The 20,000-nt window shown below is 40.4% G+C and overlaps 1 protein-coding gene across 3 annotated transcripts in view; it reads left to right on the top strand.

Moving 5' to 3' along the window:
- Window positions 1–20,000, top strand: part of HECW2 (HECT, C2 and WW domain containing E3 ubiquitin protein ligase 2) — a 343,025-nt gene that overhangs the window by 222,716 nt on the left and 100,309 nt on the right. For all 3 annotated transcript variants that reach the window (XM_057503729.1, XM_036927906.2, XM_057503730.1), the window contains 5 exons: window positions 1,738–1,907; window positions 4,137–4,279; window positions 8,214–8,314; window positions 8,748–10,097; window positions 11,065–11,160. In XM_057503729.1, the coding sequence (XP_057359712.1) occupies window positions 1,738–1,907; window positions 4,137–4,279; window positions 8,214–8,314; window positions 8,748–10,097; window positions 11,065–11,160 (1,860 nt within the window). The remainder of the gene's footprint in view (window positions 1–1,737; window positions 1,908–4,136; window positions 4,280–8,213; window positions 8,315–8,747; window positions 10,098–11,064; window positions 11,161–20,000) is intronic.

Raw genomic sequence — 20,000 nt, 5'->3', positions numbered from 1 at the left:
ATGCTGGCCATTTCTGTACATGTTTCTCCTCATTTACTGCAAAGAAAGCCCTTATTTAGAAGTAGATTTAATATCTAAAAATATCATTTTCTGTCTTCAAGGAAGAATAATCAAGAAAGGTAAGTAAATATGTAAATTGTGGTTTTCTCTCAAAGCTGTTTTATGCTAGGTAAAACCAAGTGAAAACATGTAGCATTATTAAATTGATGGAAAAATGCAAGTGCTATATTAATAATGCTCCATAGCTTATGAAGTTCCAGGAATGGGGACTATAAGGCTAATGAAATTACAGAAGCTTCTCGGAGGTGCATGTCTAGTTCTTTACTCACCTTTCCCTTCTCCCCCTGGTTTTCAGATCAAAGATTTTACTGTATTTCATGCAGCGTTCTTAACAGAACATCTGGTTGAATTTTTCCATTTTTGCTGACATATGAAGCTGCCTCCCCCTACTGCCAGTTCTGTGTCACTAGACTATCCTGGCCTGTTTCCATCACACAGATATAGGCCGCAGTTCTTGTTGGCCATTGGTGAACCTCCTCCAGGGAGCATTCTCTGGATAAACTGGGCCAATTCTGTCTTTCTAAGAAAGACTTTCAGTTTCAGGAATGGGCTTGAGTAGATGACCCTTGTGACCACCTGTAATTTAGGTCACTATGTAGGGTCTCTTCCCAGCTGATCTGGGTAAACCAAAGGTCTTTGAAGGGTCAGAGGCCATTTGCAGAGTTACTATCTGAATCAGTAGTCAGGATCTCCCTAGACTGATCATAGCTACATAAAGTTACCTAGACATAGTCTATTATTCCAGAAGCTTTCAAGATCGCTAAACTCTCAGGTCAACCTTATTCAAACTGATATTCTCAGAAGGGCATGGGGACCCAGTAGAAGTTGCTTTATTGCCAGCGTTTTGGTATCCCTTAGCCTGGTCATTTTTAAAAGTGTCAGTCTCTTCACTAAAAAGTCAGGCTTTAGCCAGAACTTTCAGTAGCTCATATAATGTGAAATAACAACTGGTAAATCTAAGATAAGTTATGGGACAGACATTCATCAAATACTTAAGTTACTTAACAGGCTATTGAAAAAATAACCTCACAGTTATTTAATACAGTATATAGTATTCAAGTTTAAGAAATATTTCTTATCTCTTTTATTTCCCTAGCATTCATTGTGTTTCTGGAAAATATATGGCTCTTTAAATGCAGTAAAACTGAATATGTGCTCTGAGATTTCATTCCCAGTTAAACTTAGGTCAATGCATTTCATTATGTATGTATGTAAAAGATTGATTTACATCCCATGAAGGAACATACTGGTTTTGTTTTCTTTTAATAAACTGTTTACTAAGGATTTTTCTTGAGACATTGTCTGAAATGCTGGTTGCCAAATCATGTAGAAAAAGGGGATGAAGATGCATATGTTAGAATCAAAACTGTTACCAGGAAAAGCCAGGATGTAAGGTGATGGTGAAACTGGCTTCATTTTTACAGCCTGTTAGGAAACCCCTCTGCTAGAATTAGTCACAACCCATTTGTCCTTGCTTATCTAAGTGATCATAACGTGAACAGCTTTGTTATTGTTTAATGAATAGTTTCTGTTCAGAGCTTCCTGTGTGATTATTTAAGGACAATTTGTCACTGAGCTGCTTGTTCTAATGAGGATATATGAATCCTTCCTCTTTCTGTACCTTTTTCCCTCTCTCTCTTCCCCTCCCTCTGTCCCTCACTCTGTGTTTCTTTAAAGATCTTAGAGCAGTTGGGCTTAAGAAAGGGATGTTCTTCAATCCTGACCCTTATCTTAAGATGTCCATTCAGCCAGGGAAGAAGAGCAGTTTCCCCACCTGTGCTCACCATGGGCAGGAGAGACGGTCCACTATCATCAGTAACACCACTAATCCAATTTGGCACCGAGAGGTAAGATGGCTCCTCAGGGGTTTTCTACTTGGCTGTTAGAAAGTCAGCCGAGTCCATCTCTTTCCTCTTTGCATCACTGAGCTGTTTGTGTGTGTGTGGCAGGGTGGTTGAGGTGTCTGGGAGTTGTTAGAAGGGAAGGTATGATGGGAATGAGATATTCTCTTCTAGCTGGAGCAGGTGTAGGGTAAAACAAGTGAGGTAAAATTACCTCAGGTGCACGATTTAAGGGGCCAAAAGACTCAGTAATCAAAATTAACATTTTAATGAAATATTTTTTAAACAGTCAATGCAAAAAATTTCACAATGAACAAAATATTAAAATTGTAAGTAAGGACAATTTCAGAAGCAGTGCCTTGCAGGGTCATCTTGGAGCCTGGGGCACATGGATAAATCAGAAATATTGATCCTGCTTTGATTTAAACATTTGATATTTTGTTCTAGTGTAGATTCAGCACAAAGTAAAGGAATTTCTCACTTTCCCGGCTTTGGCATATGTATTTTGGGTTTCTAGACTTTGGTCAATTAAATGATCCATTCAAGGAGTTGTCACCCTGAGTGAAGCCAGACCGCGTTGATGATACTCTAGGTTTCCTCACAGCTCAGTTGTGGCCACCGTCATCTTAGTGCACTGCGACAGTGCAGCCAAGCGACAGATTTTCTCATTAGAACTATGGAAAAGTCAAAGAATGAACAAAGACGTCTTTTCCCATCTAGTGAGCAAAGCATGAGCTCTCCCGCCACATCTCAGGGATCCAAGCACATTTCACATCCCAGTGTCACAGTGTTTCTGGGTAAGCCTGCGTTGGCGTAGAAGTTATACAATTAATTAGATCATTCCCTAATTTTTAATGTTTACCAGTGCAGCAAGATGTTTCTCCCGGGCGGTTCTTATTTATATGACTAAGTATCCTTATACCTGGTTTAAAAAACTACTTATGCTCTCCAATTAATAAATAACTCTTAAAGGCTTGCCACTTTTAACATACTTAGAAGCCTAGAAGATATAAAATTTATCTCAATGTGAATCCTAGAAGGCACATAGAAGGTATAATAATGATACTAGCAATAACTTTATTTTCCTAACATTTTATGTTTACGAAGCTCTTAATGATGATAAAGGGGCATAAGGGATGAGACTATTGTCTCTCCATTTTAATGATTAAGAAACTGAAGCTTAACGTGTTTATGTAACGAGTATTCAGAGGCAGAAGTAGTGTCTGAACTCAGCTCTCTTATTCTAAGGAGGTGCTTTGCCCATTAAGCAGATTACTAAATACATAGCTTTCATAGCCTTCTGGGGAACTTTATTATGACTAAATAAACTTAGTGGTACCTAGGTCTAAAGCTAGCTAGCACTGTTCACTGTTCACGGTGGTTGCATGGATTCTGCCAGGGATGGAAGGAAATGATTCAGGGTAGATTCCTGGCCCCCTCACTAACTTCTCCTGAGATATCCCCATCATTAAAAAGAAAATGTTTTCTTCGTAAAGATAAAATGAAGGTAGTATATGTGAAAGTCTTTGTAAATCAGTAAAGCTCTTTATATTAATTTTATATTCTTATTAATATCCAATCCTATTTTCTCAAGTGGCATTCTTGAACAAAACAACAAAGCTTATTTCAACTTCATATTTCCATTTTTTTCTGCCCAGAAGAAATGACCCTGTGTGCCTTAAATTAAGTAATTTTCATTTAAAATTGTTTCATTTCAATATTTATCTGGGAAACCACAGTATTCTGTAGATGTTCCTACTTTCAGCACTAAGTGAAGGCATGTTTTAACCTACGTCATACAGCTTCAGAATCCCATGGGATTAGGAATTCAAAGTGCTGTTTATCAAATATATTGGTTAATTCTGTAATTGTAATAAAGAATCTTATAACAGGATGTTAATTTTCAAAGAATTAAGGTATCAATAAATGCAGTGAGTACTAAAATTGTATTGTGCATAGCTTAATATTTGATAGCATCTCCTAAAACTGGTGAGCCAGGAACGGCTAGATGATTGTGGATGCCTCTCTGGTTATGCAGATCCGTAATTGTTGCTTTTTAATTATTGTGAATGTTAATGATTCTCAGTGAATGAAGGATTAACATAGCTGCAGATATTTCTAGCAATGTGGACTCTGTATGTCATTAAGATTTGAGAGATATAATTTTCTGTAATAATGATATGATTTCTTAATGTCGTCCTTTTCAATCAGCATGTTATCTGTTTTTGTTTCCAGAAATATTCCTTTTTTGCACTTCTTACTGATGTCTTAGAAATTGAAATTAAAGACAAATTTGCCAAGAGCCGTCCCATCATCAAGCGTTTTCTGGGGAAACTAACCATTCCAGTCCAGAGGTTGCTGGAGCGGCAAGCCATCGGGTAATCAGCCCTCACTTGTAGGGATCTTGTTGAGATTGCTTTGTACAGAAGTAACTGAAATGATCCTTTGTTGTCCTAGGACTTTTCCTACTGATAAGAAGTGGTAACATATCCAATCCTATTTTCTCAAGTGGCATTCTTAAACAAAACAACAAAAGTAACATTTTTAAAAATAAAAATGTTTGCCTGTCCATTAAAATGTGCAGGACAAAAAGCTCCTTGTTTTAATTGTACACTTTAAAAAATAGATATCTATCTTTTCCAAGATGTACCCACTATTAGCATTTCAGCATCAGATGTCATAATACTGAGTTTGTTTTTGAGCATATTGAAATCTTGTTATAAAAGCTTCTCCCTAGAGCAGGATTCTAGTGTCAGATTGACACCTCCCTTATATCCTGATTTATCTCATCCAGATAACCTTTTATTCCTGAGAAACAAAAGCCACTTTGTTTAGGGCCATTTAAAATGAGCTGTTGGCTCTGAGTTGCTCCTAGACATACACATTCACTCAGGCAGCTAAGATCTACTCATTGAGAGAATTTTAAAATGTGATTTGATTTCTGTTGCCTTTCTGTGAGCTTTCTGTAAGTTGTGAATAAAGTAGTTAAGAAATGGTAACATGCATTCATCGCTTATTATAAATGGTTTATATATATATATTTCACGTCAAATGCCAGAAAACTCAGTAACGCAGTTGCTCTGAGGTGGCACTGGGGGCACTTTGTGTGTCTTGTCCATTGTAGGAGAACATTGTGAACACACGGCCATGGTAGTTGTGGAGTCATAGGCCTCTAGTTCTGTGCTTTTTCACTGTAAAACATTGCGGACATGGTGGCAGTAAGAGCAGTAATGGCAATAAGACAAGTAAACGGAGAGGGTGCTAGGAGCTCGTCTGCGTCAGGACGTGCATGTCATCCTGCCGGCCACGGATTCCACGTGTGCCGGAAGGAAGTCCAGCACGAACTCATAAAACCTTGGAATTATGAAGTATTTCTATAGATTTACATTAAAAGCATTATTTGGTACAGATATGTAGGGATTTGCCTTTATTAAATATGAATGATATTACATAGTAGTATATCAGCTGCTAGCATCTAAATATATATTTCTGATCTGATTATTGCTTTTCAACAGATAATTGATACACCTTGATAAAGGCTAGGTTTTCATTACTTATGTGTTTGGTAGGTAGCAACTCTCGGAAGTAGTTGGGGTTACAGGGTGTAGTTTTATAGGATAAGGTAAGTCCTCGCTCATTACCTATTTTGAGAGCATTTGAATGTAACATTTTTCAGAGAGTGGCCTGCATTCTACCCAAAAAGCACATCACTGTCCCACGCTTTGTCAATTATTCTGATTACATTAGTGAAAGACTGTGTCAGTCGGTTAGTGAGAGTTCTTAAGCACTTATTCTTTGTAATTATAGATCATAATACTACATAATATACTGTTCTCAACAATATGTCACAACCAGAGGCAGGATGAGTCAGATGAGGCTGGGTAAGAGCAAGGAGGCAGGGGATTCCCCTGGCAAGAGGACTCGGCAAAGGAGGAACCCTTCACCAGGGGTCTTCACGAGGGAGGATTTCCCATGTTTATAGATTAAATAGTTGAATCCAGTATCTTGTCAATTTACTTAATAAACATCACTAAGAGTTGTTAAAATTATTTTTTCCAAGTAATGAGTCTCGTTTGCTAGTTAATTTATTCAACAAATATGTGTGAGTGTTTGTGGAAATATAGTGTCTACTAAGTGGTCAGTACTGTGTTGGCTACTGGAGATATGATAGTGAGCAAAATAAGAGAGATACAGTTCTTTCCCTACAATTCCTATTAAATATTTATTTCCTAGCTAAAAGCCATCACTTTTGTAAATCTTCATCATCAACGCCAACAGTTTATTTTTATTGGCCATGGACGAGGACGAGACGGTCTATTTATTCTTTACAAAGAAATTAAGATTTTGTTATTCTAGGGCTGAATATCCAAAGAGATGGGGGAGGAAGCACAATGTTTGAGAGCAGCTCCATGTGATTTGCTGTTGGGTTCGTGCATTAGTGGACAAAGATCAAGCACCTCTGTGTGTCAGACGCTGTCTAAATGCTGGGAAGATAGTGGTAAGAGAAAGAAAGACACCCCAGCTATTATGCAGATTACAGCCATTATATCATGTTATTTGAACACTGTAATGTACAAGCATTAAACATACCTGTTATGTCTAATAGTTACAGATTCCTGCATATTCCTATAGGGAATACTTTCCAAAAATGACCAGTTTAAATAGAAAAAGCACTATGATAGCAGTCACATTGAGGTGAGCCATGGGTAAATCTATGTCATTAAAATGCATGCTACTGAAAGCAGCCTGACTCACAGAGAATATATATAAACTGAGATAGTGGCATGGAGACTATAGAACAGGGACTTCTCCATCAGATGAATCTGTGTTTTAACCCTAATTCGTCATGTAATAGTTGTCCAGTCTTGGACAGTTTGCTTATCCTCCTCATGCCTCAGTTTTCTCCTCTAGAAAACAGGGCTCCCACCAACCTCACAGGGCTGCTGGGAGGATTAAAGGAGATGAGGCAAGCAGAGCCCTTAGCAGAGTGTATGTGGCCCACAGTAAGCACTCAGTTTGGGGAAACAAAGCATTTTAAAAGCATCAATCAAGAAAAAAAATATGACAGCATTTCTAGGGAAGAAAAAGAAAACAATAAAGGAAATAATCTTGTTTTAAGAAATCTGTTCTATGTAGTCAAAGAAATTCATAAGAGCTAACCAGGAATTTAGCATCAGCATAATAACATCCATGTTATTTCATACAGATAGCATCTATTTAGAATTGTTTGAGGAGGTAGAGAAGAGCAAACAATATTATTAGGCAAGTTAATAAAAAAATATCTGACTAGAGGCTCTAAACAGTACAAATATTAGGTAAAGGCATTATTCTTCTGAAGTTGCCATTAGAGGGCAGTGTTAGAGCAGAGATGGTGTGATTTGGTACTATCCCTTTGATTATTTTCCTTAATTAAGAAGAAATCAGATTCAGAATGAAAGTTGCTTGCATCCAAGGAAATGATGTGATTGCATTTGACTTTGTTTAAAGAAACACAGACTTGAAAAGATGTACAGCTCCATCCTTGAGGAAGCCAGTTGCCTGAGCCTGGGGCCAAGGTGGGGCCGACTGGGCAGGCCCCCCGTGTCCCTTCCAGCACACCTCCAAGTGCTGCAACAGGACTCGGCCGCCGCGGGGCATCTAGTAGCCTCTCTCACCGTCCCATCTGCACCGCTCACAGGCCACCCTGGGAAGCAGTGACAGCCGGGCCACTTCAAGGCGTGGGGGGGAGGCCCGTGGCGCCTGCTCCCCCAAAGAGCTGAGCAGGTGGGGGGCACAGCCTCTTCTCCTGCCGCTCTCTCCCCTCAGCTCCTCCTTTCCGGATATAGCGGCACAGGGCCCTGCATGCCCTGTGTGATGATCCTTACCCGTATGTATCCTTTGAGAACCAGCTTCTTACCAGCCTAAATGGAACCAGGCCTTCTGTTTATATCTGAGTCAGAAAACACTTTAAGCTGTAGGACATTAATAGCTCCTTGGTGAACTTCAAAATACCCCTTCCCTGGCCATCCTTAGCAGAGAAAGAGCAAAATCAGTGTCCTTTAAAAAAATATATATATATATAATAATGTATTGAATTTCTGCTTTTACTACTAATTTTCCTAACAGATTTCCATTGATCTCTGGGGTTATAAGTATTCATTTATTCAAATGAATAATATTACATTGGACTATAATATACCTTTGAGCCTTTTATTTTCTTATGATCTGAAAGTTTTAAGAGAAATATCTGAGATTTGGGGGGTAACCCGCTGGAAGAAGATGAAGGATGACCCCAGTGTAGTAAGGATGAAAAAACCATTTCTCCTCTTGCAGTGACCAAATGCTCAGCTACAACCTCGGCAGAAGGCTCCCAGCTGACCATGTGAGTGGGTACCTTCAGTTTAGAGTGGAGGTTACGTCTTCTGTGCATGAAGGTAAGAACCCTGTATAAATACATTGCTCGTTGCTCTAGGAAAAACTTAAATCACTCTTAGTTGTGGGTTTGCATTTGAGTAGAATTGAATTTATGTCCTATTCTGAAAATAAAATAGCTGTCAAATGATTACCTACTGAAGTTTTTCAAACAGATATGAAAACTGATAAATACCTCTTAGGTTTATGCCTGCATTTGGAAACTGGGCTGTAGAATTCCATAAGTAGTGAACCTCATATACCTTATATACCTCATATATCAGACTGACCAGCCATGTACTTGTCTAGTAGTGAATGCTGAATCTTACCCAATCAATAATAATGTAAAGAGGGTTTAGTGAAATTGTTTGAACTGCTTGGTGACAAAGGAATGTGACCTTAAACGTTCATATGTTATTACTACTTCATTTTAATAAATGCTGTTTTCTCTTTCAGATGCTTCTCCAGAAGCTGTTGGCACAATACTTGGAGTCAATACTGTGAATGGAGATCTAGGAAGCCCTTCTGATGAGGAGGACATGCCAGGGGGCCATCATGACAGCCCCATTTGTTCTAACGGACCAGTCTCTGAGGAAAGTGCTGCCGATGGGATGCCCAAGCACTCTTTTAGGACTAGCTCTACTCTGGAAATAGACACAGAGGAATTAACCTCTACTTCTTCAAGGACCTCCCCTCCCCGAGGACGTCAGGATTCACTCAATGATTATTTAGACGCTCTTGAACACAATGGCCATTCCAGGCCTGGAGCAGCTACCTGCTCAGAGAGGTCCGTGGGAGCCTCTCCAAAACTAAGGAGTAGTTTTCCCACCGACACGAGACTCAATGCAATGCTTCACATCGACTCAGATGAAGAAGACCACGAGTTCCAGCAAGATCTGGGTTATCCATCTTCCTTGGAGGAGGAAGGAGGGTTAATAATGTTTAGCAGGGCATCAAGAACTGATGACATGAGCCTGACATCTCAGTCGAAGCCAGAGGACAGTCTGATGGAGACTGAGGAAGCCTTCACAAAGGAAGCAGCTGCCTTTGAGGATAAGCCAGAAAATCTTCCAGAGCTTGCAGAGAGCTCCTCCCTCTCAGGCCCAGTCCCAGATGAAAGTGAAAATGGCCCAGAATCTCAACCAGGTGCTGACCGGGGCAGCAGCGAATTGTGTGGCTCTCAAGAGGTAGATCAGCCCACGAGTGGGGCGGACACCGGGACCTCCGACACGTCGGGAGGAAGCCGAAGAGCCGTCAGCGAGACCGAGTCCCTTGATCAGGGGTCTGAGCCTTCCCAGGTGTCCTCTGAAACGGAGCCCAGCGACCCTGCCAGGACAGAGAGCGTGAGCGAGGCCAGCACTAGGCCGGAGGGAGAGAGTGACCTGGAAGGCGCCGACAGCTCCTGCAATGAAAGCGTTACCACGCAGCTGTCCTCGGTGGACACACGGTGCTCGTCCCTTGAGAGTGCACGGTTTCCTGAAACCCCTGCCTTTTCTTCCCAGGAGGAGGAAGATGGAGCCTGTGCAGCAGAGCCCACCAGCAGTGGCCCCTCTCAAGGGGCCCAGGGTTCCATATGCACTCCTAGTTCTTTACCTGTGGTGCAAGTGCACAGTGGAGAGGAGAGGCTGGGGGCCGAACCCGCCACTCTCCCTACCCAGGAGTCGGCAGCAGAGGTCTGGCAGCGGAGGGGGAGCCTGGAGGGGGCCGCTGCCGCTGCTGAGAGCCAGCCCCCAGAAGAGGGCGACACTGGGGATGCCCAGGGGGCTTGTGAGGGGGCCGCTGCCCAGGAGGAAGGTGCTGCTGGAGGTAGGATGTGCAAGACCACATGGCTGTCTGCTCAAGCATAGCTGCTCAGAGGCTTGTAGGTTTGTCCCTCGAATTAAATTATACTGCAGGTCACCTGTTATCTGAATTCTTCACCTTGGGGTTCAACAGTTACCTGTTTCTTTAAAAAAATGCATCTTCTATTGCTGAAATAAGAGGCCTGTCACATAGCAGTCGCCAAACTTGAGTAATGAACCTCTGGTGGGACCTGGGTTTGTAGAAATAAAACCGAAGAGGCTATAGCAGCTTCAACATTAGCATCATCTGCAGAGATTTTCAGGAACACCTTCAGTCACTCCTCCCAGTAGAAAACCTTCAAAACAGAAGTGAATATGTACTTTGCATCAAATGTGATATTTTTGACTTCTGCAGTATAAAAATGCCAGCCAGGTCGGATGATGCACTCTGACATGTGAAAGATAAGCTGCTAATAGTGTCTGAGGATGTGCATTCACTCAAAATTTGTATTGTGCCTCATTGACTGTGGCTCAGTAAAATGATTCCTTGAAAAAGTTCTGTTATAGGGGCCTTAGCAAGTCTAAGGATAATTTCGTACACCCAAATAGCATAGACTCAGAAAAGGTAATGATTTTTTTTGTAAATTTATTTTCCTTCCTAAAGTATTCCCTTCTTTTTTTTTTTTTTTTTTTTTGCTTCTGTTTCCTTCATTATCTTGCAGCCATTATATGGCCCTAAAGCATTAGTGCATTAGCAGGACAGAGGCTGGCCTGGGGGCGGGATGGGTGCAGACGGATCTCTCTCTAGAAGACCCATTTCTGAGTAAACATTCACCTTCATTCTCTTGTTTCTGGGTCCTCATAGGGGAAGTAAGACTAAAGAGAGAAAGGAGACTAGCTCCAGGATTTATGTTTGGTAGTTTTTTAACCAAGGCTGTTTTGACCCTGAAGGGGAAGACAATACCAGAGTAACGTTTTACCTTTAATCCTAGGTTCTCAAGCCAACGGCCACCAGCCACTGCGATCACTGCCTTCAGTACGCCAGGATGTGAGCCGGTACCAGAGGGTGGACGAGGCTCTCCCACCAAGTGAGGACATATTAACTAAAGGGTCAGGGCCCCCCCTGATCCAAGGTGCAAGGATGACAGGCAAACCCATTCCATGGGACCTAAAAGGTGGATGCCCAGTCTCTGAGAGGAACAGATCTGGAGGCTGCCACTTGCCATACCGATGTAGTCTGGAAAGTGCTAGGCTGGTGACTCCTCTCTGGCATTGTTCTGCCAAATGAAAGGGCAGCTGGAGGAAAGTCAATTCTGTAATGCCCATGTGGTAAATATTATAATCAGGGAAATAGATCCAGATATTTTGGACAGTTGGGTTTATAGTGGAAATTTTAAAAAATAATTCCTAATAGTGGCATGAATTCTCAGTTATTAGACAAATGGGTACAATCTCTTAGAAAGGCTTCACTCTGTGTAATATAATTCTTTTTATTCACTTACAACATTTTAAATCATTAAGTACAGGAATCTGATTTTTTTCTCTTAGGGGTATGCAGAGAAATGTTATTAATTACAGAAATAAATCTGTCATTTGGAGCATGACAGTTACTGGGGATTTGAGAGATATTTCATTTCTTTCATTTTCAAGAAACATGTAGCACTTACAGGAATGATGGTTGAGGATTAGGGACTCTGGGAAATAGTTATGCAACCTATATTCAAAGGTCTGAGTTATATCCATGGCTAGTCATAATCTGGCTATAATTTACACTCTGTTGAAATGTCCAAAATCCCTTAAAGCAATAATGCTTTGTGAAAGCAAAGTATTTTGATGAATAATAATAAAGTTCAGTAAATACCACTTTTAAATACCACTGGAAAATCCATCTTTCTGTCTCACTGCTTTTCCTTTTCTTCTTATTCACCCTCTCTACTCACCCATCTTACATGTGATCATGGCAAGAGGCTGATGCCTTTAGCCTTCTGTGTTTTAAAAATGGCAGGACATTAGGGAGGGAGTACATTTATAGGGCTAAACGCTGAGTGGCTCATTGTGGCGAGTGCTGCAAAAAAGCTAGATGGTACTACATACAATGTGTCTTGTACACAATATATGATACTGGCTTGATCCTTTGGGAATTTTTTTATGCACAGATCTTCCTATTGTTCATGGATTTGGATAACTGAGGGTGGCTACTCACAGGAGACATATATTTTAAGCAGTATAAAAAAATAAACAGATTCATTAGCTATTGTGTAATCTTAAGCAGGTGAAGGGAAATTTCCTTATTGTTTATCTTTGGAGAAAAGATGAGAGGCAGAAAAGAAAAATATTCTCAGGGGATACTAAGATATTAAGTGGAGAAAAATGAATTAGGAACATGACAAAATTCTGGGAGAGCTTTGATTAATAGTGTATGTGGATTAATAGTAAGTAGAGCTTCAGGGGCCAGGCCAGGACACCATAGCATTGTATCAGTATATGGATAAATGGCATCCTCCTGGCCACATACAATTGCTCTGAATTTTGTTGGACCTAATTTTGCTGTCTAGATTGTATTTAATAAACACAGCTACCTTCCTGCTGAATCATGACTACTGTTTATGATACATCAATGCATTTGTTTAAACCCAGATACTTGCACTAACAATGCATTTTAGGATGTTTATTTTTTTAAATAAATAACTGGCAATTCATTGTAATGAGTTGATATATCCACAAGTAAAAGAGGCAATTTGATAGTACATCCTAAATGAGTGACTGAAGAAGAGGAAAAAGTTCGTGAGAGTTGTGTCCTCTAATGCAACTTATAGCCTGCAAATTCAGGGCTTTATATTATCACGTGTAGGTTACAGATATGCTCTGGACTTACCTGTTCAACAGTGTCCTCTACACTGCTTTGACCCTATGTCTGTCTATTCCTTTGACCCTATTCCTATGTCTGTCTCGTCCTTGCGACAGTCTGATTTAATCAACTGGCTGCCCTCAGCCTACCCAGTTCTCTGCCTTCCTTTCCTAACTGGGCAACCCTGCTACCACCTGTGGCCATGCCTCTGACTTAGAGCACTGCGTTCCACCTTCCAGACTGTCTCGTGCCCTCTGGCTTCACACGGTGTTTCCTGAGAGATTGAGATAAAGGACATCTGGCTGGAGTGTGCAGATTCATCCACTTCATAAATGACCTGGCTCAACTATTTTAAGGCTAAGAATTATTTTTAACACTGTGAATTACAATACCTCAAATGTGTAGTGCTTTCCAGTTTACAAAGCACTTTGACATGCTTTATTTTTTAAGATTCTTTGTAACAGTTTTGTGAGGTTGATCAAGCAGGTCTTATCTGTACTTTGTAGATTTGGAGTGAAAAATCAGCTAATCTGAACTTTTCATTTTATGGAAGGAGAACCTGAAGCCCAGATAAATTAAGTAACGTTTTTTTTTTTTGAGTTTGTCACATTTGTGTTTTTATTTTTATTTAAAGACTTTTTTTTTCTTTAAAGCAGTTTAAATAATTCACAGCAAAATGGAGGGGAAGGTACATATATTTCCTATATATGCCCTAACCCCACATGCACAGCCTCCCCCATTGTCAATATCCCCCAATTTTCATTTTCATGCCCCCACAAATCCTGTATACTATGCCTGTTCATCCCCTCATCCTCAGCAAACACTTGTCATTTTATTGGCAACATAGTTTTGCCTATTCCAGAATGTCATATAGTTGGAATCATGCAATATGCAGCCTTTTCAGATTGACCACTTTATTTTATTAATTTGCTTTTAAATTTCTTTTTATATGTCTTTCCATGGCTTGATAGCTCATTTCTCTTTAGGAATAAATAATATTTTATTGTCTAGATGAACCACAGTTTACTTAACCACTCATCTACTTGATCATTTTAGCCATTATGAATAAAGCTGCTATAAACATCCATGTGCAGGTTTCTGTGTTGACACAGGTTTTCAACTGCCTTGGTAGATATGAAGGAGTCTATCGCTGTATCATGTGGTAAGAGTATATTTAATTTTGTGAGAAACTGCTGACAGTCTTCCAAAAGTGCCAGCAACATTTTTTTACCCCCACCAGCAATGAGTGAGAGTTCCTGTTGTTCCACATCCTCATCGGCATTTGGTGTTGTCAAAGTTCTGGATTTGGTTCATTCTACTAGGTGTATAATGAAGCTTCGTTGTTTTAATTTGCATGTCCCTGACACATACATGATGTGGAACAAAAATTAAGTAACTTTTTTAAAGATCCCTAGTAAAAGCTGAGCACAGAGTCTCAAACATTTCTCCCCCTCTATTAGATATTCTGATCTAAGATCCAAAGGGGAGGAACTATTGTGTAGATAGATGTAAATTTTGAAAGTCTGGTGACTTATGTTGTGGTATGTTATCTCTTAGGTGCAAGCAACTCCTCAAGTCAGAGGGTTTGGGGTTTGGGGATTTTACTGAAACTCTGTTATAGTGCAGTGTCTTGAGGTCGGACCTAGGAAGGCTCAAAAAGTGCCCAGCTTTTTTCTCCATCTGGGTTAAGATTGGTCACCAGCACCCTCCCCTGGAAGGGCCCTCTGGTGGAAGGAAAGTGGCCATAGTGACAGCATGAGTGACTGTCTCATGGCCCAGACAGGTTTGCTCCATTAAGCATCTGATTCAGACACAGAAGCACTTTTCCTCTCTGTGTAGGTCACTCTCCCAAAACCTGCAGTGTAGGGAAAATGAAAGTTCCCTCAGCCAGGGTGCTCACCTGACCCTAATCTTCTTGCCCACTATGCACGTGCAGTGATGTCATACTTGGCCTACTATGCAGCCTCATCAAAAAAAAAGCCACCATCATATAAAAGGGTGACCACTGGGCACTTACGCATGGAGGCAGACTGCGGATGGCACACTTTAAGCATGTGGACACAGGTCCATGGGTGTGGACAGGATTCTAGTGCTGGACCTGCCACCACAAGAATAAAGCTTGGTGTAAGACCTCTTACCCCTTACATTCCATTGTTTTTCTGTCTCACCATATGCAGTGAACTTGCCCGAAGCTGAAACCCTCTGGCACTACATGCAGGGCAGGCTGAACCTTGTACCCTGGGCTTCGATGCCCACCCCACCCACAGTCTTGATTCTTTTTCTTTTTCCTTACTATTCTTATTATTTTAGCTTACTTCACCTTAAAATACTTGTATACTAACAAATGAGGAAGCCAGCCAGCCAATTTATGCTCCTCCCTGAAGATTTACAAACTCAGTAAAGGGGATTCAGTGGTGTCCCTTGCTATGCCATTCACTCTTACAGGTGGTCATGTGCCAGTATTACATGCAGCAGTCATCACTATTTATGTAAAGCAGCTTTCTTTGTTTGCGTCCTTTTCCAGCTGTGTTCCTCCTGTCTCAGAATCAGGGAACCCATCTTGGACTTAGTACAAAGACTGCTCAGCTGCTGATTTGTTCTCAAAATCTTACTCTTCCTTTAGGCCCTGGCATGCACTGTGACCCTGGGGGCTGTGTAACTCCAACACTGATTGGGAGATGCTCTAATTATCCATACAAAATAAGAAAGCTCCAGGTCTTGAGGGCAGCATGGCGCTATTGAGAGCCTCCCGAGGAAGCAGCTTGAGCGCACTAAATGCCTTAAGGATTCTGAGGTGACTGAAGGGCTGGCAGCTGGTGGCCATCAGAGCTGAAGCCCACAAGACTGTTATCAGCATGACAGGTGTTGGGCTTTTTTATATTAAGATAAGTGAAAAAAGAATGGCCAGCTCAGCCCCTTCTGAAAAACTATTTTATTTTTCTCTTATTGGCTCCAGTGTAATTGTGACCTAATGCATTGCTACACTGGAGATAACAGGACACTGTTGGATAAGTAATTTCCCTCCAAAGAAGATAGGAACAGGAATAGATTCAGGATGACAAGTCCAGATTATTGGGTTCACAGGATCCCAGAATTGCTGCCATATTGTTAGAATTAGTGTCTTGCTTCTGTGGTGGGTTCAAAGTGGGTAGACCTGTCTGGAAAAACACTGGAATGTTTATCATTTTCTGTGGTTGTGCACTTGAATTACCAAAGCATCCTTTGGAATGAAAGTTTAAAAGAAGACTAAATCTGAAAAGTATAATTATAGAGTTTTTGCTATTTCAAGGCTAGGAGCTCTTATTCTCCAGAGCATTGAAAGTTAAGTTTTGATAAAAGAATTGATAGTTTTAATTCTAAAAAGTCCCTTTTTTAAAAATTGAATATTAAGGTCCCAAGTAGACAGTTCCTTGAGATTCTTCAGAACTTCCTATGCAAATAAAATACACATTCATAAAAGAGCACATCTGGCCTGCTGCATTCTCCCCAACTGAGCACACCTGTGCAGCCACCCCTGGCACTGAGAAGTCCCTTTGTGCCCCTTCCAGTCACTAACCTCCCCTACAGGAGGGGAAGCAGACCTACTCTCCTGACTCCCAAAATCATAGGTAAGTTTAACTTACTTTTGTGCTTTATGCAAATGGTATCATACTTCCTTGAGTGTTAAAAAAATGAATCTTTCAAACACTAGTATCTGTCACAAAGTTTAATATTTTTTCCTTAAAAGTACTTTTAATTCATTATAACCTCATCATCCAACCATTTTGGTCGATAACCATAGCTACTATAATTTGTTATAGTGGGTTTAAAAATTTACTTCACAACATGCAGGCATTTCTACTTTTTGAACCCAGTTATAACCAGCTTGCACCTCCACTTGTGGTCCTCTCACCCCGTGATTCACTCAGACAGTCCAGTGGTAGCTCCCCCAAATTCTACCTGTCTCATCATTGACCTTCTTCCCAACCTCACACCTTCATCTCATCACCATCTGGATGGCCCAGTGGAGACCAAGGTCTAGTTTGAAGGCAGTCGGAAAGAGGATGACGAGATGAAGGTGGATCATAGGGACAACCCCTGCTCCCTTCCCACAGATGTTGATTCTAGAAGTTGGAAACATCTAATACATTACCCCTCTCTGCCTGCGTCTAATGCCCTGCCTAGGGATTAATGCTATGACAGTGGCTTTGGCATAGTTTTACACACTTTCTAACTCTCTGACTTCCCCTTGTTGTCCAGCTATTTAAAGGTTATTTGCATCTCAGGATGTCTAAGAGTCTACTTGGTCCTTCGAGTAATTCTAACACATACTGTCAGAGTCCCACACTTTGAGAAACATTCCTCTAGACAATAGTTTTTAAAACCTTATTGCCATAAAGCTCTTTATGCAAATGAAATCTTGTGTGAAAGACCAATATACACCACAGATACACCACAGATAATATTGGAGCTGCAGTAGCTAACATGGAATTGGCAAGTAGGTCCAGAGCCCAACCCCTCAGGACCCTAAAGCCCCTGGCTCTATAAGGCTTAATTAATTACAGTTTACTTTGGAAATTCTGACCTAGACATGAGTTGTTGCTAGGTTTTTACTGAATCGAACGTACAAAAAAATGGTGTCATTTTGGAAATTCTTGTAATTTTAGAATTGAAGGGGACCTTAACAATGTTTAATTATGCTCTCTGATTTTTCAGGTAGAGAAATTGTGGTCCACAGAGGTAAAGTAATTTGTTAAAGATTATGTAACATATTCATGGCCAGAAACCACACCTTCTACTTTCTAACCTAGCATGCTACGTGCACACAGCTGCACACCCCAATACGCTGTTCTCAGTCTCTCTGCACAATGATTATATATCCTATTTTACAATGCTTCAAGGCAAGGAAGTGAATGCTGAGACCCCAGTTCTTCTAGCCTGCCTGTCTGATTGTAGACAATTTTCATTGTCTATGAAAGAAAATTTTGATGCTGGGCAATGAGTTCTTATATGCTTGCTTACCAAGAACAAACCAAGCCCAATATAAAAACTTATAAGACATTAAAACAACTGTACCCACCTCTCTCCACCCTACCAAATAACTCTGACAGATATGATAGAGAGCTAACCTTCCTACAGGCACCTCTGCTGTTTTTGTCTGGATGGAAGGGTATTGACTGCCTGGGTAAGAGTGGACATGTAGTTCAAGGGCAAGCCAACAGCATAACAGTGTCTCCAATCCAATGCCAAGTGTCCACTTGAAACCAGCAGTTTAACATTTCTCTTTATGGGGACTTAAATTTAAACAACCTCAATTTAAAGATGTGATGTTTGATAGGAATAGTCTTAATATGCACCCCAAATCCTATGTTCTTAAAAAGTATATTTGCAGATCTCGTTTTCATGTTCTCCCCATTGCATACAGAAATGTCTTACTGAAATACAAATTAACATTGTTTTGGCCTTTATAGAAAGTACAACAATCATTCTTTTTCATGGCTTGTTTTTGAATTGTCTGTTCATTCATTATATGCTATATGCAATGCACAGGGAGAATGTATTTGGAGATCCCTCCTCCACCCCCCATTTTGCCACCCATATGGCCCTCATACAGACCACATTTCATAGGGTAAATTCTTACTTAGTTTGTTCAAGGAAAAACTTCTGTCTTTGAAGATAAGTTTTTTTTTACTTTCTTTTGTCAGAAAATGGAAAGTATGCAGCAATGTGTTTTCTTTTCTGCCTGAACTGCCAGAAAACTTAGAGCCAAATTTTAGTTATAACCTTATCTTGGAAGCTTGGCAGCAACTCTCTTTCTGCTTGCTTTAGTTGATTTTTGTTCTGTTTTTATCCCTAATTGACCCATTCTACATTTTTTTAAATTGGAAGCTACTGTAAACATTCTTGGGGAAGAAATGGCCATTTGTTTTCAAGTGCATTTGATTTGACATATAGTAAGTGCTTGAGTTATCCTGGCTCTAATGAGGAAAGAATGTGATGGGAATAACTGGTTCTCAAAATCTTTGAGATGGGAAAGCATTCAAAGAGCAGAGCAAAACAATGGAATAGATCAAGGGGTTTTGGGAAATGGTTCTTGAAAATGTTTTCATGTAGTTATTATTTATCAGCATATGGCACGCTAGGCATGAGGCTTTTGAAATGGCCTGTTGATGGGATTGTAACTGTGTCCAAAAAATTCAGATTTGGTGGCCTGTTCATTGTGAGTCTGTGTTCCTCAGAGCAAGAGTGACAGTGTGTTGTCTGTTGTCTGTGTGGTGCTTTTCGTCAGCCCAATTTTTCTTTCTCTTGCCATTTGTCATAAATTGCAGTGTGCTGAGAGCAACAAAAAAATATCTTTCCATTTCCTCCTGAGGTAGCCTTCAATGACTGTCTGGTGCTGGCTGGGACCTACCACGCAGGTCTTTCCAACCCTAAGGACTTTGTTGGAATACCTGCTCCGTTCACCTCCAGAGCAAAGGTCCTGTGTGTTCAGGAGCAAATATCCCTTCCTCCTAGTCTCCAGCAATAGACCCATGATGTCTGCTAATAAACTATATGATCAAATGGAGAGTTTTGAAATAATCAATGTGCTCAGGAGAAAGGTGCCTATTAATTTCAAAAAATAATTTACATAGAAATAGAAATAAAGAACTCTCATGGTTAAAGAATAGAACTCTGCTTTTTCATATGGTCTTATAAATTATCCTTTCCAACTGCAGCCAATTTCAAAATTTTGCCTTTTGAAAAGATCAGCTCACACTCTGTTTATTTTAACAGGGAAATAGCTCTGTAGAGAGTGACAGAGGTAGGACGTCTGGCTCTGAAGACTAGTCTGCTTTATGTGTTTACTGAACATGGATGCATAAATTTATTTACAACAATGAGCACACTTAATGAGGTAGCTTAAACACAAAATTAAATAATCTTTTAAAACACTGCATTTATTTGAGGTTGGAGGCAAGTAATTACCCTTGCTCTGAAAGTGAATTCATCTTTGGCAAAGTGCAAATGGCAGTTTGCAGATAATGATACTGTTTGATGACTAGGCTAACATTATTTCCTTCTGAAGACCACATTTACTAAAATTGCATCTAAATATGC

This window comes from Manis pentadactyla, chromosome 6 (genome assembly GCF_030020395.1).
Source record: "Manis pentadactyla isolate mManPen7 chromosome 6, mManPen7.hap1, whole genome shotgun sequence".
In the NCBI taxonomy this organism is placed as follows: domain Eukaryota; kingdom Metazoa; phylum Chordata; class Mammalia; order Pholidota; family Manidae; genus Manis; species Manis pentadactyla.
The sequence above is the reverse complement of the archived record's forward strand: the minus strand, read 5'-3'. Positions and strand labels throughout refer to the sequence as shown.